The sequence below is a fragment of the Salmo salar genome, chromosome ssa10, assembly GCF_905237065.1.
Source record: "Salmo salar chromosome ssa10, Ssal_v3.1, whole genome shotgun sequence".
In the NCBI taxonomy this organism is placed as follows: Eukaryota; Metazoa; Chordata; class Actinopteri; order Salmoniformes; family Salmonidae; genus Salmo; species Salmo salar.
In genome coordinates this window covers 45,569,668-45,595,264 of record NC_059451.1, presented here as the reverse complement: position 1 = coordinate 45,595,264, position 25,597 = coordinate 45,569,668, and the positions used below count along the sequence as shown (strand labels likewise).

The 25,597-nt window shown below is 52.5% G+C and overlaps 1 protein-coding gene across 4 annotated transcripts in view; it reads left to right on the top strand.

Moving 5' to 3' along the window:
- The window catches only part of lrp8 (low density lipoprotein receptor-related protein 8, apolipoprotein e receptor), a 501,836-nt gene that overhangs the window by 450,876 nt on the left and 25,363 nt on the right, over positions 1-25,597 (top strand). For all 4 annotated transcript variants that reach the window (XM_045687838.1, XM_045687836.1, XM_045687837.1 and 1 more), the window contains exon 13: positions 3,986-4,125. In XM_045687838.1, the coding sequence (XP_045543794.1) occupies positions 3,986-4,125 (140 nt within the window). The remainder of the gene's footprint in view (positions 1-3,985; positions 4,126-25,597) is intronic.

The window sequence follows — 25,597 nt, the reverse complement described above, 5'->3', positions numbered from 1 at the left end:
GCAGAGAGAGAGACAGAGAACGACAGAGCAGAGAGAGAGAACGACAGAGCAGAGAGAGAGACAGAGAACGACAGAGCAGAGAGAGAGACAGAGAACGACAGAGCAGAGAGAGAGACAGAGCAGGGAGAGAGAGCAAACAGCAAAGTAGGGAGAGAGAGAGTGACAGAGCAGAGAGAGAGACAGCGAGAACGACAGAGCAGGGAGAGAGAGAGAACAGCAGAGTAGGGAGAGAGAGAGAGACAGAGCAGGGAGAGAGAGAGAACAGCAGAGTAGGGAGAGAGAGAACAACAGAGCAGAGAGAGAGAGAGCGCAGGAAGAGAGAGAGAACGACAGAGCAGGGAGAGAGAGACAGTGCAGGGAGAGAGAGATAACAACAGAGCAGAGAGAGAGAGAACGACAGAGCAGAGAGAGAGAGAACGACAGAGCAGGGAGAGAGAGCGAACAACAGAGCAGGGAGAGAGAGAGAACGACAGAGCAGAGAGAGAGAGAATGACAGAGCAGAGAGAGAGAGAACGACAGAGCAGAGAGAGAGAGAGAACGACAGAGCAGGGAGAGAGAGAACAACAGAGCAGGGAGAGAGAGAACAACAGAGCAGGGAGAGAGAGAACAACAGAGCAGGGAGAGAGAGAGAACAACAGAGCAGGGAGAGAGAGAGAATGACAGAGCAGAGAGAGAGAGAACGACAGAGCAGGGAGAGAGAGAACGACAGAGCAGGGAGAGAGAGAACAACAGAGCAGGGAGAGAGAGAGAACAACAGAGCAGGGAGAGAGAGAGAACGACAGAGCAGAGAGAGAGAGAACGACAGAGCAGGGAGAGAGAGAGAACGACAGAGCAGGGAGAGAGAGAACAACAGAGCAGGGAGAGAGAGAACGACAGAGCAGGGAGAGAGAGAGAATGACAGAGCAGAGAGAGAGAGAACGACAGAGCAGGGAGAGAGAGAGAACGACAGAGCAGGGAGAGAGAGAACGACAGAGCAGGGAGAGAGAGAGAATGACAGAGCAGAGAGAGAGAGAACGACAGAGCAGGGAGAGAGAGAGAACAACAGAGCAGGGAGAGAGAGAGAACGACAGAGCAGAGAGAGAGAGAGAGAACGACAGAGCAGGGAGAGAGAGAATGACAGAGCAGGGAGAGAGAGAGAGAACGACAGAGCAGAGAGAGTGAGGGAATGACAGAGCAGAGAGAGAGAGAACGACAGAGCAGGGAGAGAGAGAGAACGACAGAGCAGGGAGAGAGAGAGAACAACAGAGCAGAGAGAGAGAGAGAACAACAGAGCAGGGAGAGAGAGAGAGAACGACAGAGCAGAGAGAGAGAGAGAACAACAGAGCAGGGAGAGAGAGAACGACAGAGCAGGAGAGAGAGAGAGAACAACAGAGCAGAGAGAGAGAGAGAGAACAACAGAGCAGAGAGAGAGAGAACAACAGAGCAGAGAGAGAGAGAGAAACAACAGAGCAGGGAGAGAGAGAGAACGACAGAGCAGAGAGAGAGAGAGCGACAGAGGCAGAGAGAGAGAGAGAGAACAACAGAGCAGGAAAAGAAGGGAGAGAGAGAGAGAACGACAGAGCAGAGAGAGTGAGGGAACAACAGAGCAGGGAGAGAGAGAGAGAACAACAGAGCAGAGAGAGTGAGGGAACAACAGAGCAGAGAGAGAGAGAGAGAACGACAGAGCAGGGAGAGAGAGAGAACGACAGAGCAGAGAGAGAGAGAACGACAGCGCAGGGAGAGAGAGAGAACAACAGAGCAGAGAGAGAGAGAACGACAGAGCAGAGAGAGAGAGAGAGAGAGAACGACAGAGCAGGGAGAGAGAGAGAACGACAGAGCAGAGAGAGAGAGAACGACAGCGCAGGGAGAGAGAGAGAACAACAGAGCAGAGAGAGAGAGAACGACAGAGCAGAGAGAGAGAGAGAGAGAGAACGACAGAGCAGGGAGAGAGAGAGAACAACAGAGCAGGGAGAGAGAGAGAACGACAGAGCAGGGAGAGAGAGAACGACAGAGCAGGGAGAGAGAGAGAGAACGACAGCGCAGGGAGAGAGAGAGAACGACAGAGCAGAGAGAGAGAGAGAGAATGACAGAGCAGGGAGAGAGAGAGAACGACAGAGCAGAGAGAGAGAGAACGACAGCGCAGGGAGAGAGAGAGAACAACAGAGCAGAGAGAGAGAGAACGACAGAGCAGAGAGAGAGAGAGAGAACGACAGAGCAGGGAGAGAGACAGAACAACAGAGCAGGGAGAGAGAGAACGACAGAGCAGGGAGAGAGAGAGAACGACAGAGCAGGGAGAGAGAGAGAGAACGACAGAGCAGAGAGAGAGAGAGAACAACAGAGCAGGGAGAGAGAGAGAACGACAGAGCAGGGAGAGAGAGAGAACGACAGAGCATGGAGAGAGAGAGAGAGAACGACAGAGCAGAGAGAGAGAGAGAACAACAGAGCAGGGAGAGAGAGAGAACGACAGAGCAGGGAGAGAGAGAACAACAGAGCAGGGAGAGAGAGAGAGAACGACAGAGCAGAGAGAGAGAGAGAACAACAGAGCAGGGAGAGAGAGAGAACAACAGCGCAGAGAGAGAGAGAACGACAGAGGAGAGAGAGAGAGAACGACAGAGCAGGGAGAGAGAGAGACAACAGAGCAGGGAGAGAGAGAGAACGACAGCGCAGGGAGAGAGAGAGAACAACAGAGCAGAGAGAGAGAGAGAACAACAGAGCAGAGAGAGAGAGAGAGAACAACAGAGCAGGGAGAGAGAGAAACAACAGAGCATGGAGAGAGAGAGAACGACAGAGCAGGGAGAGAGAGAGAACAACAGAGCAGAGAGAGAGAGAGAGAACAACAGAGCAGAGGAGAGAGAGAGAACGACAGAGCAGGGAGAGAGAGAACAACAGAGCAGGGAGAGAGAGAAACGACAGAGCAGAGAGAGAGAGAGAGAACGACAGAGCAGGGAGAGAGAGAACAACAGAGCAGGGAGAGAGAGAGAACGACAGCGCAGGGAGAGAGAGAGAACGACAGAGCAGAGAGAGAGAGAGAGAACAACAGAGCAGGGAGAGAGAGAGAACAACAGAGCAGAGAGAGAGAGAACAACAGAGCAGAGAGAGAGAGAACGACAGAGCAGAGAGAGAGAGAGAACGACAGAGCAGAGAGAGAGAGAGAACAACAGAGCAGAGAGAGAGAGAGAACAACAGAGCAGAGAGAGAGAGAGAGAACGACAGAGCAGGGAGAGAGAAAGAGAACGACAGAGCAGGGAGAGAGAACGACAGAGCAGGGAGAGAGAGAACAACAGAGCAGGGAGAGAGAGATGGATGTGGAATTGAGGTGTCGCTAGCTAGGGCTACATCTGTATGAAAACAAATGATGTTGAGAGTTAGAGGAACAAGAGAGAGAGAAAATAACACTGGCTGGCTAATATGGTTTCTCAAAAAAAGGAGGGGATTATTTTCCCCTTTTCATCGATTTGACAGCCAGCAGACAGGCAGCACAGAGTAGAATGGTTGATAGTATGAGTGGCTGAGTGGAGAGAGGTGAGCTTGTGAATGAATAAAGCTGTTTCCTGATTCAGTCCCTACAGCTGTGTTACTACAGGAGTATTTACTTTGCTGACCTGCTTATTCCCTTCCATAGCAACTGATCTAGACAGCCTATCAACTGTACACCTACACACAGTCCATTGACATAACTTGATATTAGCTTGAGGTCAGGTTAGGTTAAGTGCCAGGCTCAAGTACCCAGTTAAATAAAGGTTAAATAAAAGGTAGTATTCCCCATCTGGAGACTGAACCAGCAACCTTCTGATCACTATTGTATTGAGTCTAACTGTCTGACAAAGAGGATGGATCTTCTACTGGGCCAGAACCATAAACCTTCTGAAGAAGTGTTGTACCATACATTAACCTGACCTCCCTCGCTCTCTCCTCTCCCTTCCATTCCTTTCTCCCTCTCTCTCTCCCTTATTTATTCTCTCCCTCCCCCTCTCTCCCATCCCTCTCCCCCCTCTCCCTGTCTCAGACCTATCCAACAGGCGTCTGTACTGGGTGGACTCTAAGCTGCACCTGCTCTCCAGCATCGACCTGAACGGTGACAACCGCAAAGTGTTGCTCTTTTCCCAGGACCACCTGGGGCACCCCTTCGCTCTCACCGTCTTCGAGGTAAGGAGGGGAAAGACATGGGAGGAGGAGGGGGTGAATGGTGGGAGGCACAGAGGAGGGAGAATGTGGGGGGAGCAGGATGGGATGGTGTAACGATCGTCGTCGGGTGACGAGGAAGCGGACCAAAACGCAGCTGGGAGCGAACACATGTTTATTCTTTACACTAAAATAAACACGTACAAAAAATCAAGAAAATGCCGATACGTTAACTGCTCTAAAACAAAGAGACAACACCCCACCAACAGCGTGGGGGAAAAGGAACTTAAATGTGATCCCAATCAGAGACAACTAGCGACAGCTGTCTCTGATTGGGAATCGACAGAACCCAACATAGAAATAAACCACATAGAGCTAACACAAGGCTATAACGCAAACATAGAAAAACAAACCAAGGAAAAATACCCAACATGACACACCCTGACCCAAAATATCCGAGTTCACCTGGTCAGGGCGTGACAGATGGAGAGAGGGGAGGGGAACAGGATGGGATGGAGAGTGAAGGAGAGAGGGAGGGGAACAGGATGGGATGGAGAGAGAATGAGAGAGGGGAGGGGAACAGGATGGGATGGAGAGTAAAGGAGAGAGGGGAGGGGAACAGGATGGGATGGAGGAGGAGAGGGGAGGGGAACAGGATGGGATGGAGAGTGAAGGAGAGAGGGGAGGGGAACAGGATGGGATGGAGAGTGAAGGAGAGAGGGGAGGGGAACAGGATGGGATGGAGAGTGATTGAGAGAGGGGAGGGGAACAGGATGGGATGGAGAGTGAATGAGAGAGGGGAGGGGAACAGGATGGGATGGAGAGAGGGGAGGGGAACAGGATGGGATGGAGAGTAAAGGAGAGAGGGGAGGGGAACAGGATGGAATGGAGAGTGAAGGAGAGAGGGGAGGGGAACAGGATGAGATGGAGAGTGAAGGAGAGAGGGGAGGGGAACAGGATGAGGTGGAGAGTGAAGGAGAGAGGGGAGGGGAACAGGATGAGATGGAGAGAGAAGGAGAGATGGGAGGGGAACAGGATGAGATGGAGAGTGAAGTAGAGAGGGGAGGGGAACAGGATGAGATGGAGAGTGAAGTAGAGAGGGGAGGGGAACAGGAGGAGGTGGAGAGTGAAGGAGAGAGGGGAGGGGAACAAGATGGGATGGAGAGTGAAGGAGAGATGGGAGGGGAACAGGATGGGATGGAGAGTGAAGGAGAGAGGGGAGGGGAACAGGATGGATGGAGAGTGAAGGAGAGAGGGGAGGGGAACAGGATGAAATGGAGAGTGAAGGAGAGAGGGGAGGGGAACAGGAGGAGGTGGAGAGTGAAGGAGAGAGGGGAGGGGAACAGGAGGAGGTGGAGAGTGAAGGAGAGAGGGGAGGGGAACAGGATGGGATGGAGAGTGAAGGAGAGAGGGGAGGGGAACAGGATGGAGGTGGAGAGTGAATGAGAGAGGGGAGGGGAACAGGATGGGAGGTGGAGAGTGAAGGAGAGAGGGGAGGGGAACAGGATGGGATGGAGACAGGGGAGGGGAACAGGATGGAATGGAGAGTGAAGGAGAGAGGGGAGGGGAACAGGATGGGATGGAGAGAGGGGAGGGGAACAGGATGGGATGGAGAGTAAAGGAGAGAGGGGAGGGGAACAGGATAGAATGGAGAGTGAATGAGAGAGGGGAGGTGAACAGGATGGGATGGAGAGTGAATGAGAGAGGGGAGGGGAACAGGATGAGATGGAGAGTGAAGTAGAGAGGGGAGGGGAACAGGATGAAATGGAGAGTGAAGTAGAGAGGGGAGGGGAACAGGATGGGATGGAGAGAGGGAGGGGAACAGGATGGGATGGAGAGTGAAGGAGAGAGGGGAGGGGAAACAGGATAGGATGGAGAGTGAATGAGAGAGGGGAGGGGAACAGGATGGGATGGAGAGTGAAGGAGAGGAGGGGAACAGGATGAGATGGAGAGAGAAGGAGAGATGGGAGGGGAAACAGGATGGGATGGAGAGAGAAGGAGAGAGGGGAGGGGAACAGGATGAGATGGAGAGTGAAGGAGAGAGGGGAGGGGAACAGGAGGAGATGGAGAGTGAAGGAGAGAGGGGAGGGGAACAGGATGGAATGGAGAGTGAAGGAGAGAGGGGAAGGGAACAGTACGAGATGGAGAGAGAAGGAGAGAGGGGAGGGGAACAGGATGGGATGGAGAGAGAAGGAGAGATGGGAGGGGAACACGATGGGATGGAGTGTGAAGGAGAGAGGGGAGGGGAACAGGATGGGAGGGAGAGTGAAGGAGAGAGGGGAGGGGAACAGGATGGGATGGAGAGTGAAGTAGAGAGGGGAGGGGAACAGGAGGAGGTGGAGAGTGAAGGAGAGAGGGGAGGGGAACAAGATGGGATGGAGAGTGAAGGAGAGAGGGGAGGGGAACAGGATGGGATGGAGAGAGAAGGAGAGAGGGGAGGGGAACAGGATGAGATGGAGAGTGAAGGAGAGAGGGGAGGGGAACAGGAGGAGATGGAGAGTGAAGGAGAGAGGGGAGGGGAACAGGATGGAATGGAGAGTGAAGGAGAGAGGGGAGGGGAACAGGATGAGATGGAGAGTGAAGGAGAGAGGGGAGGGGAACAGGATGGGATGGAGAGTGAAGTAGAGAGGGGAGGGGAACAGGAGGAGATGGAGAGTGAAGGAGAGAGGGGAGGGGAACAGGATGGGATGGAGAGTGAAGGAGAGAGGGGAGGGGAACAGGATGGGATGGAGAGAGAAGGAGAGATGGGAGGGGAACAGGAGGAGGTGGAGAGTGAAGGAGAGAGGGGAGGGGAACAGGATGGGAGGTGGAGAGTGAAGGAGAGAGGGGAGGGGAACAGGATGGGATGGAGAGTGAAGGAGAGAGGGGAGGGGAACAGGATGGGATGGAGAGTGAAGTAGAGAGGGGAGGGGAACAGGAGGAGGTGGAGAGTGAAGGAGAGAGGGAGGGGAACAAGATGGGATGGAGAGTGAAGGAGAGAGGGGAGGGAACAGGAGGAGGTGGAGAGTGAAGAAGAGAGGGGAGGGGAACAGGATGAGATGGAGAGAGAAGGAGAGAGGGGAGGGGAACAGGAGGAGGTGGAGAGTGAAGGAGAGAGGGGAGGGGAACAGGAGGAGGTGGAGAGTGAAGGAGAGAGGGGAGGGGAAAAGGAGGAGGTGGAGAGTGAAGAAGAGAGGGGAGGGGAACAGGAGGAGGTGGAGAGTGAAGGAGAGAGGGGAGCGGAACAGGAGGAGGTGGAGAGTGAAGGAGAGAGGGGAGGGGAACAGGAGGAGGTGGAGAGTGAAGGAGAGAGGGGAGGGGAAAAGGAGGAGGTGGAGAGTGAAGGAGAGAGGGGAGGGGAACAGGAGGAGGTGGAGAGTGAAGGAGAGAGGGGAGGGGAACAGGATGGAGAGTGAAGGAGAGAGGGGAGGGGAACAGGATGGAATGGAGAGTGAAGGAGAGAGGGGAGGGGAACAGGATGAAATGGAGAGTGAAGGAGAGAGGGGAGGGGAACAGGATGGGATGGAGAGTGAAGGAGAGAGGGGAGGGGAACAGGAGGAGGTGGAGAGTGAAGGAGAGAGGGGAGGGGAACAGGATGAGATGGAGAGTGAAGGAGAGAGGGGAGGGGAACAGGAGGAGGTGGAGAGTGAAGGAGAGAGGGGAGGGGAACAGGAGGAGGTGGAGAGTGAAGGAGAGAGGGGAGGGGAACAGGAGGAGGTGGAGAGTGAAGGAGAGAGGGGAGGGGAACAGGAGGAGATGGAGAGTGAAGGAGAGAGGGGAGGGGAACAGGATGGAATGGAGAGTGAAGGAGAGAGGGGAGGGGAACAGGATGAGATGGAGAGAGGAGAGGGAGGGGAACAGGATGGGATGGAGAGAGAAGGAGAGAGGGAGGGGAACAGGATGGGATGGAGAGTGAAGGAGAGAGGGGAGGGGAACAGGATGGGATGGAGAGTGAAGGAGAGAGGGGAGGGGAACAGGATAGGATGGAGAGTGAAAGAGAGAGGGGAGGGGAACAGGATGGGATGGAGAGTGAAGTAGAGAGGGGAGGGGAACAGGAGGAGGTGGAGAGTGAAGGAGAGAGGGGAGGGGAACAGGAGGAGGTGGAGAGTGAAGGAGAGAGGGGAGGGGAAAAGGAGGAGGTGGAGAGTGAAGAAGAGAGGGAGGGGAACAGGAGGAGGTGGAGAGTGAAGGAGAGAGGGGAGCGGAACAGGAGGAGGTGGAGAGTGAAGGAGAGAGGGGAGGGGAACAGGAGGAGGTGGAGAGTGAAGGAGAGAGGGGAGGGGAAAGGGAGGAGGTGGAGAGTGAAGGAGAGTGGGGAGGGGAACAGGAGGAGGTGGAGAGTGAAGGAGAGAGGGGAGGGGAACAGGATGATATGGAGTGTGAAGGAGAGAGGGGAGGGGAACAGGATGGGATGGAGAGTGAAGGAGAGAGGGGAGGGGAACAGGATGAAATGGAGAGTGAAGGAGAGAGGGGAGGGGAACAGGATGGGATGGAGAGTGAAGGAGAGAGGGGAGGGGAACAGGAGGAGGTGGAGAGTGAAGGAGAGAGGGGAGGGGAACAGGAGGAGGTGGAGAGTGAAGGAGAGAGGGGAGGGGAACAGGAGGAGGTGGAGAGTGAAGGAGAGAGGGGAGGGGAACAGGAGGAGGTGGAGAGTGAAGGAGAGAGGGGAGGGGAACAGGAGGAGGTGGAGAGTGAAGGAGAGAGGGGAGGGGAACAGGAGGAGGTGGAGAGTGAAGGAGAGAGGGGAGGGGAACAGGATGAGATGGAGAGTGAAGGAGAGAGGGGAGGGGAACAGGATGGAATGGAGAGTGAAGGAGAGAGGGGAGGGGAACAGGATGAGATGGAGAGTGAAGGAGAGAGGGGAGGGGAACAGGATGGGATGGAGAGTGAAGGAGAGAGGGAGGGGAACAGGATGGATGGAGAGTGAAGGAGAGAGGGGAGGGGAACAGGATGGGAGGGAGAGTGAAGGAGAGAGGGGAGGGGAACAGGATAGGATGGAGAGTGAAAGAGAGAGGGGAGGGGAACAGGATGGGATGGAGAGTGAAGTAGAGAGGGGAGGGGAACAGGAGGAGGTGGAGAGTGAAGGAGAGAGGGGAGGGGAACAAGATGGGATGGAGAGTGAAGGAGAGAGGGGAGGGGAACAGGATGGGATGGAGAGTGAAGTAGAGAGGGGAGGGGAACAGGAGGAGGTGGAGAGTGAAGGAGAGAGGGGAGGGGAACAGGATGAGATGGATAGAGAAGGAGAGAGGGGAGGGGAACAGGAGGAGGTGGAGAGTGAAGGAGAGAGGGGAGGGGAACAGGAGGAGGTGGAGAGTGAAGGAGAGAGGGGAGGGAAAAGGAGGAGGTGGAGAGTGAAGAAGAGAGGGGAGGGGAACAGGAGGAGGTGGAGAGTGAAGGAGAGAGGGGAGCGGAACAGGAGGAGGTGGAGAGTGAAGGAGAGAGGGGAGGGGAACAGGAGGAGGTGGAGAGTGAAGGAGAGAGGGGAGGGGAAAGGGAGGAGGTGGAGAGTGAAGGAGAGAGGGGAGGGGAACAGGAGGAGGTGGAGAGTGAAGGAGAGAGGGGAGGGGAACAGGATGATATGGAGAGTGAAGGAGAGAGGGGAGGGGAACAGGATGGGATGGAGAGTGAAGGAGAGAGGGGAGGGGAACAGGATGGAATGGAGAGTGAAGGAGAGAGGGGAGGGGAACAGGATGTGATGGAGAGTGAAGGAGAGAGGGGAGGGGAACAGGAGGAGGTGGAGAGTGAAGGAGAGAGGGGAGGGGAACAGGAGGAGGTGGAGAGTGAAGGAGAGAGGGGAGGGGAACAGGAGGAGGTGGAGAGTGAAGGAGAGAGGGGAGGGGAACAGGATGGAGGTGGAGAGTGAAGGAGAGAGGGGAGGGGAACAGGAGGAGATGGAGAGTGAAGGAGAGAGGGGAGGGGAACAGGAGGAGGTGGAGAGAGGGGAGGGGAACAGGATGGGATGGAGAGAGAAGGAGAGAGGGGAGGGGAACAGGATGGGATGGAGAGTGAAGGAGTGAGGGGAGGGGAACAGGATGGGATGGAGAGTGAAGGAGTGAGGGGAGGGGAACAGGATGGGATGGAGAGTGAAGGAGTGAGGGGAGGGGAACAGGATGGGATGGAGAGTGAAGGAGAGAGGGGAGGTGAACAGGAGGAGGTGGAGAGTGAAGGAGAGAGGGGAGGGGAACAGGAGGAGGTGGAGAGTGAAGGAGAGAGGGGAGGGGAACAGGATGAGATGGAGAGTGAAGGAGAGAGGGGAGGGGAACAGGATGGGATGGAGAGTGAAGGAGAGAGGGGAGGGGAACAGGATGAGGTGGAGAGTGAAGGAGAGAGGGGAGGGGAACAGGAGGAGGTGGAGAGTGAAGGAGAGAGGGAAGGGGAACAGGAGGAGGTGGAGAGTGAAGGAGAGAGGGGAGGGGAACAGGATGGAATGGAGAGTGAAGGAGAGAGGGGAGGGGAACAGGATGGGATGGAGAGTGAAGGAGAGAGGGGAGGGGAACAGGATGGGATGGAGAGTGAAGGAGAGAGGGAGGGGAACAGGAGGAGGTGGAGAGTGAAGGAGAGAGGGGAGGGGAACAGGAGGAGATGGAGAGTGAAGGAGAGAGGGGAGGGGAACAGGATGGGATGGAGAGTGAAGGAGAGAGGGGAGGGGAACAGGAGGAGGTGGAGAGTGAAGGAGAGAGGGGAGGGGAACAGGAGGAGGTGGAGAGTGAAGGAGAGAGGGGAGGGGAACAGGAGGAGGTGGAGAGTGAAGAAGAGAGGGGAGGGGAACAGGAGGAGGTGGAGAGTGAAGGAGAGAGGGGAGCGGAACAGGAGGAGGTGGAGAGTGAAGGAGAGAGGGGAGGGGAACAGGATGAGATGGAGAGTGAAGGAGAGAGGGGAGGGGAACAGGAGGAGGTGGAGAGTGAAGGAGAGAGGGGAGGGGAACAGGAGGAGGTGGAGAGTGAAGGAGAGAGGGGAGGGGAACAGGAGGAGGTGGAGAGTGAAGGAGAGAGGGGAGGGGAACGGAGGAGATGGAGAGTGAAGGAGAGAGGGGAGGGGAACAGGAGGAGGTGGAGAGTGAAGAAGAGAGGGGAGGGGAACAGGAGGAGGTGGAGAGTGAAGGAGAGAGGGGAGGGGAACAGGAGGAGGTGGAGAGTGAAGGAGAGAGGGGAGGGGAACAGGATGAGATGGAGAGTGAAGGAGAGAGGGGAGGGGAACAGGAGGAGGTGGAGAGTGAAGGAGAGAGGGGAGGGGAACAGGAGGAGGTGGAGAGTGAAGGACAGAGGGGAGGGGAACAGGAGGAGGTGGAGAGTGAAGGAGAGAGGGGAGGGGAACAGGAGGAGATGGAGAGAGAAGGAGAGAGGGGAGGGGAACAGGAGGAGGTGGATAGTGAAGGAGAGAGGGGAGGGGAACAGGAGGAGGTGGAGAGTGAAGGAGAGAGGGGAGGGGAACAGGAGGAGGTGGAGAGTGAAGGAGAGAGGGGAGGGGAACAGGAGGAGGTGGAGAGTGAAGGAGAGAGGGGAGGGGAACAGGAGGAGGTGGAGAGTGTCACCCATCCTGTATATTATCTATACTGCTCAAAAAAATAAAGGGAACACTTAAACAACACATCCTAGATCTGAATGAAAGAAATAATCTTATTAAATACTGTTTTCTTTACATAGTTGAATGTGCTGACAACAAAATCACACAAAAATAATCAATGGAAATCCAATTTATCAACCCATGGAGGTCTGGATTTGGAGTCACACTCAAAATTAAAGTAGAAAACCACACTACAGGCTGATCCAACTTTGATGTAATGTCCTTAAAACATGTCAAAATGAGGCTCAGTAGTGTGTGTGGCCTCCACGTGCCTGTATGACCTCCCTACAACGCCTGGGCATGCTCCTGATGAGGTGGCGGATGGTCTCCTGAGGGATCTCCTCCCAGACCTGGACTAAAGCATCCGCCAACTCCTGGACAGTCTGTGGTGCAACGTGGTGTTGGTGGATGGAGCGAGACATGATGTCCCAGATGTGCTCAATTGGATTCAGGTCTGGGGAATGGGCGGGCCAGTCCATAGCATCAATGCCTTCCACTTGCAGGAACTGCTGACACACTCCAGCCACATGAGGTCTAGCATTGTCTTGCATTAGGAGGAACCCAGGGCCAACCGCACCAGCATATGGTCTCACAAGGGGTCTGCGGATCTCATCTTGGTACCTAATGGCAGTCAGGCTACCTCTGGTGAGCACATGGAGGGCTGTGCGGCCCCCCAAAGAAATGTCATCCCACACCATGACTGACCCACCGCCAAACTGGTCATGCTGGAGGATGTTGCCGGCAGCAGAACGTTCTCCACGGCGTCTCCAGACTCTGTCACGTCTGTCACATGTGCTCAGTGTGAACCTGCTTCATCTGTGAAGAGCACAGGGCGCCAGTGGCGAATTTGCCAATCTTGGTGTTCTCTGGCAAATGCCAAACGTCCTGCACGGTGTTGGGCTGTAAGCACAACCCCCACCTGTGGACGTCGGGCCCTCATACCACCCTCATGGAGTCTGTTTCTGACCGTTTGAGCAGACGCATGCACATTTGTGGCCTGCTGGAGGTCATTTTGCAGGGCTCTGGCAGTGCTTCTCCTGCTCCTCCTTGCACAAACGCGGTAGCGGTCCTGCTGCTGGGTTGTTGCCCTCCTACGGCCTCCTCCACGTCTCCTGATGTACTGGCGTGTCTCCTGGTAGCGCCTCCATGCTCTGGACACTACACTGACAGACACAGCAAACCTTCTTGCCACAGCTCGCATTGATGTGCCATCCTGGATGAGCTGCACTACCTGAGCCACTTGTGTGGGTTGTAGACTCCGTCTCATGCTACCACTAGAGTGAACGCACCGCCAGCATTCAAAAGTGACCAAAACATCAGCCAGGAAGCATAGGAACTGAGAAGTGGTCTGTGGTCCCCACCTGCAGAACCACTCCTTTATTGGGGGTGTCTTGCTAATTGCCTATAATTTCCACCTGTTGTCTATTCCATTTTCACAACAGCATGTGAAATTTATTGTCAATCAGTGTTGCTTCCTAAGTGGACAGTTTGATTTCACAGAAGTGTGATTGACTTGGAGTTACATTGTGTTGTTTAAGTGTTCCCTTTATTTTTTTGAGCAGTGTACTTCACTTGCTTTGGCAATGTTGTCATATGTTTCCCATGCCAATAAAACCTCTTGAATTGAATTGGGAGATGGGGGGGGAGCAGGAGCAAGTAAAGGGAGAGATAGGCTGAGGAGGGAGTGGGGGTGGACAGCCACAGGGAGAGAGAAGAGAGGGAGAGGGCTGAGGAGGGAGTGGGGGTGGACAGCCACAGGGAGAGAGAAGAGAGGGAGAGGGCTGAGGAGGGAGTGGGTGTGGACAACCACAGCGAGAGAGAAGAGGGGGAGAGGGTGGAAGGAATCGGGTCACAGAGGGGAAGGAGGGGGGGGAAGTAATTTGGTCCCAGGTGGAGAAAGGAGAGTGTCAGGGGTAAGCTGTGAGGGCACAGTGGTGTGAGACGTTGACATGATACCGGTATTGTCTTTCAACAGCTGCGGTGTCAACGCCACAGGAAGAGCCTCTATGAGTCAGGCATGGTAGATTAGTGGTGTACAGAATCCTAGAGGGAGGGAAGACAATAAGAACTAAAGGAAGTAATACTGGGTATTGTAGAGTCAGAGGATTGGATGAGATACCAGAGCTCTGGCTGCTCTAAGAGCTACCAGTAGATCAGTGGTAATATGGTAGTGTTGGGGGGTGCACACAGAGGGGGACCTGGGGACATTCTTTCAGTGGGGAAATCCATCATGTCCAGAGTGTGTGTGTGTGTGTGTGTGTGTGTGTGTGTGTGTGTGTGTGTGTGTGTGTGTGTGTGTGTGTGTGTGTGTGTGTGTGTGCCTGGCTGCGTGCCTGCCTGTCTGTGTGCCTGCCTGTCTATGTGCCTGCCTGTCTGTGTGCCTGCCGGCCTGCCTGCCTGCCTGCCTGCCTGCCTGCCTGCCTGCCTGCCTGCCTGCCTGCCTGCGTGCGTGTACATGTGTTAGAGAGACCACTGTCCCAGGCTCTGTGGGGCAGCAGTTATAACACTCAGAGATGAATGGCCTCCGGCGCTGTGTTCATTCTGCAGTAACCAGTCAGGACCCAGCCTTTACAGTTCCTGTTGGGGGCCAGACCTGGCCATGGTCTTCAGTACCGCAGGGCCGTGGAGGATGGAGGGGTAGAGGGTCATACATCACAGCCTAGCCCCCTGACAGGCCCACCGACAGGGCAGGATTCTCCACATGACTGCCTCCGCCTCCACTCTCCTCCCTGGGGCCATCTTAGTTTTATTGCTGTCTGCTTGGCTGGAGGGAGTGGGGCTGGGCTGGAGGGAGGGAGTGAGTGGGGCTGGGCTGGGCTGGGCTGGAGAGAGGGAGTGAGTGGGGCTAGGCTGGAGAGAGGGAGTGGGGCTGGGCTGGAGAGAGGGAGGGAGTGAGTGGGGCTGGGCTGGAGAGAGGGAGGGAGTGAGTGAGTGGGGCTGGGCTGGGCTGGGCTGGGCTGGGCTTGCGAGAGGGAATGGGGCTGGGCTGGAGAGAGGGAGTGGGGCTGGGCTGGAGAGAGGGAGGGAGGGAGTGGGGCTGGGCTGGAGAGAGGGAGGGAGTGAGTGGGGCTGGGCTGGAGAGAGGGAGTGGGGCTGGGCTGGAGAGAGGGAGGGAGTGAGTGGGGCTGGGCTGGAGAGAGGGAGGGAGTGAGTGGGGCAGGGCTGGAGAGAGGTAGTGGGGCTGGGCTGGAGAGAGGGAGGGAGTGAGTGGGGCTGGGCTGGGCTGGAGAGAGGGAGTGGGGCTGGGCTGGAGAGAGGGAGGGAGTGAGTGGGGCTGGGCTGGGCTGGGCATGAGAGAGGGAGTGGGGCTGGGCTGGAGAGAGGGAGTGGGGCTGGGCTGGAGAGAGGGAGGGAGTGAGTGGAGCTGGGCTGGAGAGAGGGAGGGAGTGAGTGGGGCTGGGCTGGGCTGGAGAGAGGGAGTGGGGCTGGGCTGGAGAGAGGGAGTGGGGCTGGGCTGGAGAGAGGGAGTGGGGCTGGGCTGGAGGGAGTGAGTGAGTGAGTGAGTGAGTGAGTGAGTGAGTGAGTGAGTGAGTGAGTGAGTGAGTGAGTGGTGAGTGAGTGAGTGAGTGAGTGAGTGAGGGAGGGAGTGGGGCTGGGCTGGAGAGAGGGAGTTGAGCTGGGCTGGAGAGAGGGAGTGGGGCTGGGCTGGAGAGAGGGAGGGAGGGAGTGGGGCTGGGCTGGGCTGGAGAGAGGGAGTGGGGCTGGGCTGGAGGGGAGGGAGTGGGGCTAGGCTGGAGGTTAGGGAGTGGGGCTGGGCTGGAGAGAGGGAGGGAGGGAGGAGGGAGGGAGGGAGGGAGGGAGGGAGGGAGGGAGGGAGGGAGGGAGGGAGGGAGGGAGGAGGAGGGAGGGAGGGAGGGAGGGAGGAGGGAGGGAGGGAGGAGGAGGGGGCTGGGCTGGAGAGAGGGAGTTGAGCTGGGCTGGAGGGAGGGAGTGGGGCTGGGCTGGAGAGAGGGAGGGAGGGAGGGAGTGGGGCTGGGCTGGGCTGGGCTGGAGAGAGAGGGAGGGAGTGGGGCTGGGCTGGAGAGAGGGAGGGAGGGAGTGGGGCTGGAGGGAGGGAGAGGAGCTGGGCTGGAGAGAAGGAGAGGGGCTGGGCTGGACAGAGGGAGTGGGGCTGGGCTGGAGGGAGGGAGGGAGGGAGCTGGACTGGAGGGAGGGAGCGGGGCTGGAGCGAGGAAGTGGGGCTGGGCTGAGAGAGGGAGTGGGGCTGGGCTGGAGAGAGGGAGTGGGGCTGGGCTGGAGAGAGGGAGTGGGGCTGGGCTGGAGGGAGGGAGGGAGCTGGGAGTGGGGCTTGGCTGGAGGGAGGGAGGGAGTGGGGCTTGGCTGGAGAGAGGGAGTGGGGCTTGGCTAGAGAGAGGGAGTGGGGCTTGGCTGGAAGAAGGGAGGGAGTAGGTCTGGGCTGGAGGGAGGGAGTGGGGCTGGGCTGGAGAAAGGGAGTGGGGCTGGGCTGGGATAGAGAGAGGGATTGGGGCTGGAGGAAGGGAGTGGGGTTGGGGTTGGAGAGATTAGTGGGGCTGGGTTGACTCTGAGTAGATGGGCTGTGAGAGACTGATATTGGGGCTGACTCTGAGTAGATGGAGTGCGAATGAGGGCTGAGCAGACAGTTAGACAGGGTAGGGTGAGGGACTGACAGGTGTTGTGCAGGGGTGGATTGGAGATAATGTAAGGCAGATGAGTGCAATACCTCTTCCTAATCTGCTATTGTGGGTGTGTGAGTGGTCTAGACGGCTTACCTGAAAGAACCCGTAACCCTCCAGGCTTAGACTTAACTGTCATCTAGCTGACACCCTGCACAATGGATATCAGCCCTACCTTACAGCTCATTGCACCTTTCCTATCGGGACGATGTCTATTCATTACATGACTATAAGTCATGTAGTGAATAGACAGGTGTGAGTAGAGCTGAGCTGATCCAGGACCAGTGTTGAGTGGTGGAGTGTCAGGGTAGGTAATGTTAAGGACTGATCAGGGTTAAGAGCCTGGTAGATTTGGCCGTCTCGGGTTAAGCTTGCAGATTTGAAAGACCCACCTTGATCTCACTGTTAGGCCCAGAGTAGTGTCTGTACACGGCTGCAATGCAGGATCTGTACCCTCTAAACGAAAAGAAGGAGTTGGGAAGGAGGAAGGGAGTGAAGGCGAGAGAGGGATGAGAGAGAGAGAGAGAGAGAGAGAGGGATGAGAGAGAGAGAGTACTTTAACTATTTGCACATCGTTACAACACTGTATATAGCCATAACATGATATTTGTGACCGACCGCCTTGATTAGGTCTTATGTAGCAACATTTGAACTTGAGACACAGAGCTACAAAATGGTATATCATACACTGCATTTGGGGAACAATGGGAAAGTAATTCTGCTTTAAAAGTTGATAAACTTGTAACCCCACTTTTGAGAAAATGCCTTTGAAGGTTAGGGGAGGGTTTGGCCGGTAGGGATGTCCTTGTCCCATCGTGCACTAGCGACTCCTGTGGCGGACCGGGCGCAGTGCACGCTGACATGGTCGCCAGGTATACAGTGTTTCCTCCGACACATTGGTGCGGCTGGCTTCCAGGTTAAGTGGGCATTGTGTCAAGAAGCAGTGTAGCTTGGTTGGGTTGTGTTTCGGAGGACGCATGGCTCTCGACCTTCGCGTCTCCCGAGTCCGTGTCCGTGTCCGTACGGGAGTTGCAGTGATGAGACAAGACTGTAACTACCAACTGGATACCACGAAATTGGGGAGAAAAAGGGGTAAAAAATATTGATATACATTTGTCAGTTAGGAAGTGCAGCTCAGTTTCCACCTCATTTTGTGGGCAGTGTGCACATAGCATGTCTTCTCTTGAGAGCCAGGTCTGCCTACAGCAGACTTTCTCAATAGCAAGGCTATGCTCACTGAGTCTGTACGTAGTCAAAGTTTTCCTTAAGTTTGGGTCAGTCACAGTGGTCAGGTATTCTGCCGCTGTGTACTCTCTGTTTAGGGCCAAATAGCATTCTAGTTTGCTCAGTTTTTTTGTTAATTCTTTCCAATGTGTCGAGTAATTATCTTTTTGTTTTCTCATGATTTGGTTGGGTCTAATTGTGCTGCTGTCCTGGGGCTCTGTGGGGTGTGTTTGTGAACAGAGCCCCAGGACCAGCTTGCTTAGGGGACTCTTCTCCAGGTTCATCTCTCTGTAGGTGATGACTTTGTTATGAAATCGCTTCCTTTTAGGTGGTTGTAGAATTTAACGTCTCTTTTATGGATTTTGATAATTGGCGAGTATCGGCCTGATTCTGTTCTGCATGGATTATTTGTTTTACGTTGTGCGCGGAGGATATTTTTGCAGAATTCTGCAGAGTCTCAATTTGGTGTTTGTCCCATTTTGTGAATTATTGGTTGGTGAGCAGACCCCAGACCTCACAACCATAAAGGCAATGGGTTCTATAACTGATTTAAGTATTTTTAGCCAGATCTTAATTGGTATGTCAAATTCTATGTTCCTTTTGATGGCATAGAATGCCCTTCTTGTCTTGTCTCTCAGATCGTTCACAGCTTTGTGGAAGTTACCTGTGGTGCTGATGTTTAGGTCGAGGTATGTATAGTTTTTTGTGTGCTTTAGGGCAACGGTGTCTAGATGGAATTTGTATTTGTGGTCCTGGCAACTGGACCTTTTTTGGAACAACATTATTTTTGTATTACTGAGATTTACTGTCAGGGCCCAGGTCTGACAGAATCTGTGCAGAAGATCTAGGTGCTGCTGTAGGCCCTCCTTGGTTGGGGACAGAAGCACCAGATCATCATCAAACAGTAGATATTTGACTTCAGATTCTGGAAGGTTGAGGCCGGGTGCTGCAGACTGTTCTAGTGCCCTCGCCAATTTGTTGATATATATGTTGAAGAGGGTGGGGCTTAAGCTGCATCCCTGTCTCACCCCACGAACCTGTGGAAAGAAATGTGTGTTTTTTGCCAATTTTATCCCCATACTTGTTGTTTGAATACATGGATTTTATAATGTTGTATCTTTTTCCCCCAAAACCACATTCCATCAATTTGTATAGCAGACCCTCATGCCAAATTGAGTCAAATGCTTTTTTGAGATCAGCAAAGCATGAGAAGACTTTGCCTTTGTTTTGTTTTGTTTTGTTTGTTTGTCAATTAGGGTGTGCAGGGTGAATACGTGGTCTGTCGTATGGTAATTTGGTAGAAAACCAATTTGACATTTGCTCAGTACATTGTTTTCACTGATGAAATGTACGAGTCTGCTGTTAATGATAATTCAGAGGATTTTCCCAAGGTTGCTGTTGACACATATCCCACGGTAGTTATTGGGGTCAAATTTGTCTCCACTTTTGTGGATTGGGGTGATCAGTCCTTGGTTCCAAATATTGGGGAAGATGCCAGAGCTAAGGATGATGTTAAATAGTTTAAGTACAGCCAATTGGAATTTGTGGTCTGTATGTTTCATTGAGGATACCATCAACACCACAGGCGTTTTTGAGTTGGAGGGTTTGTATTTTTTCCTGTAGTTCATTCAATGTAATTAGAGAATACAGTGGGTTCTGTTCGTCTTTAATAGTTGATTGTAATATTTGTATATGTTTTTGATATTTGTTATAGTGGCACAGTGGTCTAAGGTCTACTACAGACACCCTGGTTCGATCCAGGCTGCATCACAACTGGGCGTGATTGGGAGTCCCATAGGGAGGTGCACAATTGGCCCAGCATCTGTCACAAGTGTGTGTAGGAACGGACCAAGGCGCAGCGTGAATATCGTTCCACATCTTTATTATATAGTGAAACTTAGCCAAACAAACAATAAACTATAAACAAACAACAAACCATGACGTCAGAGGTGTAACATGCACTAACTCAAAATAATCTCCCATAAAACCAAGTGGGAAAAACAACTACTTAAATATGATCCCCAATTAGAGACAATGATGACCAGCTGCCTCTAATTGGGAATCATACAAAAACCCCAACATAGAAAAAATTAACTAGAACACAACATAAAAATGAAACTAGATAAAACCCCCCAGTCACGCCCTGACCTACTCTACCATAGAAAATAAGAGCACACTATGGTCAGGACGTGACAGCGTCATCCGTGTTTGGCAGGTGTAGGCCATCATTGTAAATAATCATTTGTTCTTAACTGACTTGCCTAGTTAAATAAAGGTTAAATAACAAAGTTAAAAAATATTTAAAATACGGCAAAAAAGATTGGAGAAGTGGTTTATCCATACATCTCTATTTTGGATAGATAACTCTTCGCGTTGTTGTTTGTTTAGTGTTTTCCAATTTTCCCAGAAGTGGTTAGATTCTATAGATTCTTCAATTACATTGAGCTGATTTCTGACATTCTGTTCCTTCTTTTTCCGTAGTGTATTTCTGTATTGTTTTAGTGATTCACCATAGTGAAGGAGTAGACTCAGGTTTTCTGGGTCTCTAAGTTTTTGGTTGGATAGGTTTCTCAATTTCTTTCTTAGGTTTTTGTATTCTTCATCAAACCATTTGTCATTGTTGTTAATTTTTTTTAGTTTTCTGTTTGACATTTTTAGGTTTGATAGGGAAGCTTAGAGGTCAAATATTCTGTTTAGGTTTTCTACTGGTTTACACCTTCACTTTTACAGTGAAACGTTTTGTCCAGGAAGTTGTCTAAAAGGGATTGAATTTGTTTCCTAATAGTTTTTTGGTAGGTTTCCACACTAGTTTCCTTCCATCTATAGCATTTGTTAATATTATTCAGTTCCTTTGGCTTTAATGCCTCAATTTTGAGTATTGCTCTGTTCAAGTAGGCTGTGATTTTGCTGTGGTCTGATAGGGGTATCAGTGGGCTGACTATGAACTCTCTGAGAGACTCTGGGTTGAGGTCAGTGATAAAGTAGTCTACAGTACTACTGTCAAGAGATGATGTACCTACCAAACGAGTCCCCTCGAAGCCTAACATTGACTATGTACATACCCAGCATGTGATAGAGTTGCAAGAGTTGTGACCCGTTTTTGTTGGTTATGTTGTCATAGTTGTGCTTAAGGGGGCATATGAGGGAGGGAATGCTGTCACCTCCAGGTAGGTGTGTGTCCCCCTGTGTGCTAAGAGTGTCAGGTTCTTGTCCAGTTCTGACATTTAAGTCGCCACATACTAGTACATGTCCCTGGGCCTGGAAATGATTGATATTCCCCTCCAGGATGGAGAAGCTGTCTTCATTAAAGTATAGAGATTCTAGTGGGGGGATATAAACTCAGCAAAAAAAGAAAAGTCCCTTTTTCAGGACCCTGTGTTTCAATGATCATTTGTAAAAATCGAAATGACTTCACAGATCTTCATTGTAAAGGGTTTAAACAATTAATGAACATGCACCTGTTGAACGGTCGTTAAGACACTAACAGCTTACAGACGGTAGGCAATTAAGGTCACAGTTATGAAAACTTAGGACACTAAAGAGGCCTTTCTACTGACTCTGAAAAACACCAAAAGAAAGATGCCCAGGGTCCCTGCTCAACGTGCCTTAGGCATGCTGCAAGGAGGCATGAGGACTGCAGATGTGGCCAGGGCAATAAATTTCAATGTCCATACTGTGAGACGCCTAAGACAGCGCTACAGGGAGACAGGGTGGACAGGTGATCGTCCTCGCAGTGGCAGACCACGTGTAACAACACCATCACAACACCTGCACCTGCATCACACTTGCGGGACAGGCACAGGTTGGCAACAACAACTGCCCGAGTTACACCAGGAATGCACAATCCCTCCATCAGTGCTCAAACTGTCCGCAATAGGCTGAGATAGGCTGGACTGAGGGCTTGTAGGCCTGTTGTAAGGCAGGTCCTCAACAGATATCACCGGCAACAACATCGCCTATGGGCACAAACCCACCGTCGCTGGACCAGACAGGATGGCAAAAAGTGCTCTTCACTGACGAGTCGCAGTTTTGTCTCACCAGGGGTGATGGTTGGATTCGCGTTTATCGTCGAAGGAATGAGCGTTACACCAAGGCCTGTACTCTGGAGCGGAATCGATTTGGAGTTGGAGGGTCCGTCATGGTCTGGGGCGGTGTGTCACAGCATCATCGGACTGAGCTTGTTGTCATTGCAGGCAATCTAAACGCTGTGCGTTACAAGGAAGACATCGTCCTCCTTCATGTGGTACCCTTCCTGCAGGCTCATCCTGACATGACCCTCCAGCATGACAATGCCACCAGCCATACTGCTTGTTCTGTGCATGATTTCCTGCAAGACAGGAATGTCAGAGTTCTGCCATGGACGGCGAAGAGCCCGGATCTCAATCCCATTGAGCACGTCTGGGACCTGTTGGATCGGAGGGTGAGGGCTAGGGCCATTCCCCCCAGAAATGTCTGGGAACTTGCTGGTGCCTTGGTGGAAGAGTGGGGTAACATCTCACAGCAAGAACAGGCAAATCTGGTGCAGTCCATGAGGAGGAGATGCACTGCAGTACTTAATGCAGCTGGTGGCCACACCAGATACTGACTGTTACTTTTGATTTTGACCCCCCCCTTTGTTCAGGTACACATTATTTAATTTCTGTTAGTCACATGTCTGTGGAACTTGTTCAGTTTATGTCTCAGTTGTTGAATCTTGTTATGTTCATACAAGTATTTACACATGTTAAGTTTGCTGAAAATAAACGCAGTTGACAGTGAGAGGACTTTTCTTTTTTGATGAGTTTATGCAGCACACAGGAGGATATTGTCCTTTTGAATTTGTAGCCAAATGTAAAATGTTCCTGCTTTGATTAATTTAATAGAGTGAGTTATGTCAGCTTTATACCAAATTAGCATATCCCGTGTGTCCATTCCCTGTTTCACACCTGGTAGTTTGGTGGATGGGACTACCAGCTCTCTGTAACCACTGTAACCAGTGGGTCCATCTCCTCTATACCATGTTCCTTGTAGGATGACAATGTCTGTATTTCTGATTTATTTGGTGAAGTCCAGGTTCCTGCTCTTTAGGCCAAAGGCAGATGACCTCAGGGCTTGGAAATTCCAGCATGAAATAGTGAAGGCTTTGGGTTCCATAAATTGTCCAATATTGTTAGTTGTGTGGTTGTGTGGAGTAGTGGGCCAGGTAGACATTTGGTTTTGAGGCACAATCACAGGAAATACTTGTGTTTACCCGCTGTATGGTAGCAGGGTTGAAGTATTTTCGTGGTAGCAGGGTGGAGATAACCACTTGTGTGTTGGGGAAAGTAGAAGAAGCATTTTCAATCATTCCCTTGAGTGCTGTTGCCACCCTTTCCTGCTGTGTTCTCAGGTCGTTTGTGCCTGTGTGTGTTATTATGTGGCTAGGTGACCCTAGTTGGTCCTCAGACAGAAGGTCTAGGGCGTGCTGGGTGTTTGGACACCAGAGTTTAGATACTGTGTGTTTGGGAAAAAGTTGATTTTCTTGTATATATTTCCTGTTTGAGTCCAAAAGGAGTACAATCTGTGGCTTGTGTATGTCCTCAGTGGGTGTGTGGGGTTGTCAGAAGGGCTGTCAGGGTGACTGACAGGGGGGGGGTGCTCAGAGGGGGTGGGAACCCCTGGGTTTGGGGTTCTTCATTTGTCTCTCCTGCTGTGATGTCGAGGCTTTGGTCAGGGTCTGGAGTGGACTGTTCTGTCGTGGTGTCCAGACTTTGGTCAGGGTCTGATGTGGACTGTTCTGTCGTGGTGTCCAGACTTCGGTCAGGGTCTGATGTGGACTGTTCTGTCGTGGTGTCCAGACTTTGGTCAGGGTCTGATGTGGACTGTTCTGTTGTGGTGTCCAGACTTTGGTCAGGGTCTGAGGTGGAATGTTCTGTTGTGGTGTCCAGACTTTGGTCAGGGTCTGAGGTGGACTGTTCTATTATGGTGTCCAGACTTTGGTCAGGGTCTGAGGTGGACTGTTCTGTCATGGTGTCCAGACTTTGGTCAGGGTCTGATGTGGACTGTTCTGTCATGGTGTCCAGACTTTGGTCAGGGTCTGAGGTGGACTGTTCTGCTGTGGTGTCCAGACATTGGTCAGGGTCTGAGGTGGACTGTTCTGTTGTGGTGTCCAGACTTTGGTCAGGTTCTGATGTGGACTGTTCTGTCGTGGTGTCCAGACTTTGGTCAGGGTCTGATGTGGACTGTTCTGCTGTGGAGTCCAGACTTTGGTCAGGGTCTGATGTGGACTGTTCTGCCGTGGTGTCCAGACTTTGGTCAGGGTCTGATGTGGACTGTTCTGCCGTGGTGTCCAGACTTTGGTCAGGGTCTGAGATGTTGACTGTTCTGTCGTGGTGTCCAGACTTTGGTCAGGGTCTGAGGTGGACTGTTCTGTCGTGGTGTCCAGACTTTGGTCAGGGTCTGATGTGGACTGTTCTGTCATGGTGTCCAGGCTTTGGTCAGGGTCTGATGTGGACTGTTCTGTCGTGGTGTCCAGACTTTGGTCAGGGTCTGAGGTGAACTGTTCTGTCGTGGTGTCCAGACTTTGGTCAGGTTCTGATGTGGACTGTTCTGTCCTGGTGTCCAGACTTTGGTCAGCGTCTGAGGTGGACTGTTCTGTCGTGGTGTCCAGACTTTGGTCAGGTTCTGATGTGGACTGTTCTGTCGTGGTGTCCAGACTTTGGTCAGGTTCTGATGTGGACTGTTCTGTCGTGGTGTCCAGACTTTGGTCAGGGTCTGAGGTGGACTGTTCTGTCGTGGTGTCCAGACTTCGGTCAGGGTCTGATGTGGACTGTTCTGCCATGGTGTCCAGACTTTGGTCAGGGTCTGAGGTGGACTGTTCTGCTGTGGTGTCCAGACTTTGGTCAGGGTCTGATGTGGACTGTTCTGTCGTGGTGTCCAGACTTTGGTCAGGGTCTGATGTGGACTGTTCTGTCGTGGTGTCCAGACTTTGGTCAGGTTCTGATGTGGACTGTTCTGTCGTGGTGTCCAGACTTTGGTCAGGGTCTGATGTGGACTGTTCTGTCGTGGTGTCCAGACTTTGGTCAGGGTCTGAGGCGGACTGTTCTATTATGGTGTCCAGACTTTGGTCAGGGTCTGAGGTGGACTGTTCTGTCATGGTGTCCAGACTTTGGTCAGGGTCTGATGTGGACTGTTCTGTCATGGTGTCCAGACTTTGGTCAGGGTCTGAGGTGGACTGTTCTGTCGTGGTGTCCAGACTTTGGTCAGGGTCTGAGGTGGGCTGTTCTGTTGGCTTCTCTGCGTGTTCAACTCTCTTATGGGTTGTTCTCTGCCACACGTCATCGTTCTCACCTTTTCCTTGAGCACGTTCAACTTCTCCTCTAGTGCTCTGTTCTTCTCCTGCTCCTGCTCTTTCTCCTGTTGATGTTGTCTCACCACAGTCCAGAGTGCAGATATGTCTCTCTCCACCTCCAGCTCTACAGGTCTGGTTGAGGGGGTGTTGTTGAGCTGTACAATGTTTTGTGCTGACGAGTGTGTTCAGCTTCTGTTCCAGCTCCACCTGCCTTACCTCCAGCTAGGTGCATTTATCCTTCATTTCAATGAGGGAGTAGTACTCTGTGCTGGGAGGTTGACTTTCCGCTTGGGCTTGCTAATCTGTGGGGATTTATAATGAAGAGGTCTGGTCTGACACGCTATGTTTTGTTACAACACTAAGAATCTACATGAGGGTGCACCGGGCTTCTGAAAAGTTAACAGGCAAGTCATTTATTTTTACTGGAAGGCTAGCCAACTAGTCAACTATCTAGTAAACACTTCGGATACGAGGTTGGCGTCTATTTTCTGAACAAAATTTAACGGATATATCTTGTAATTGAACAAAAAAGAAAGGTGGCCAATAACTGGGCCAATAATACGGGACATATTTTTTTTGCTAAACCGCATATCAAAAAGCTGATAGTAGTAGTATTTCCACTGACATGTCAAACATGCTAATTGCTAACCCATTAGCTAACATTTTTACGACACCAATAATCACAAAACATTGATGGCTTAATCACAAGATAACATTGTTGAAGCTAATATATTTCTTAAACACTGTTGAATATGCCGATAATGTGGGGTTCTACGCTAGCCTAATG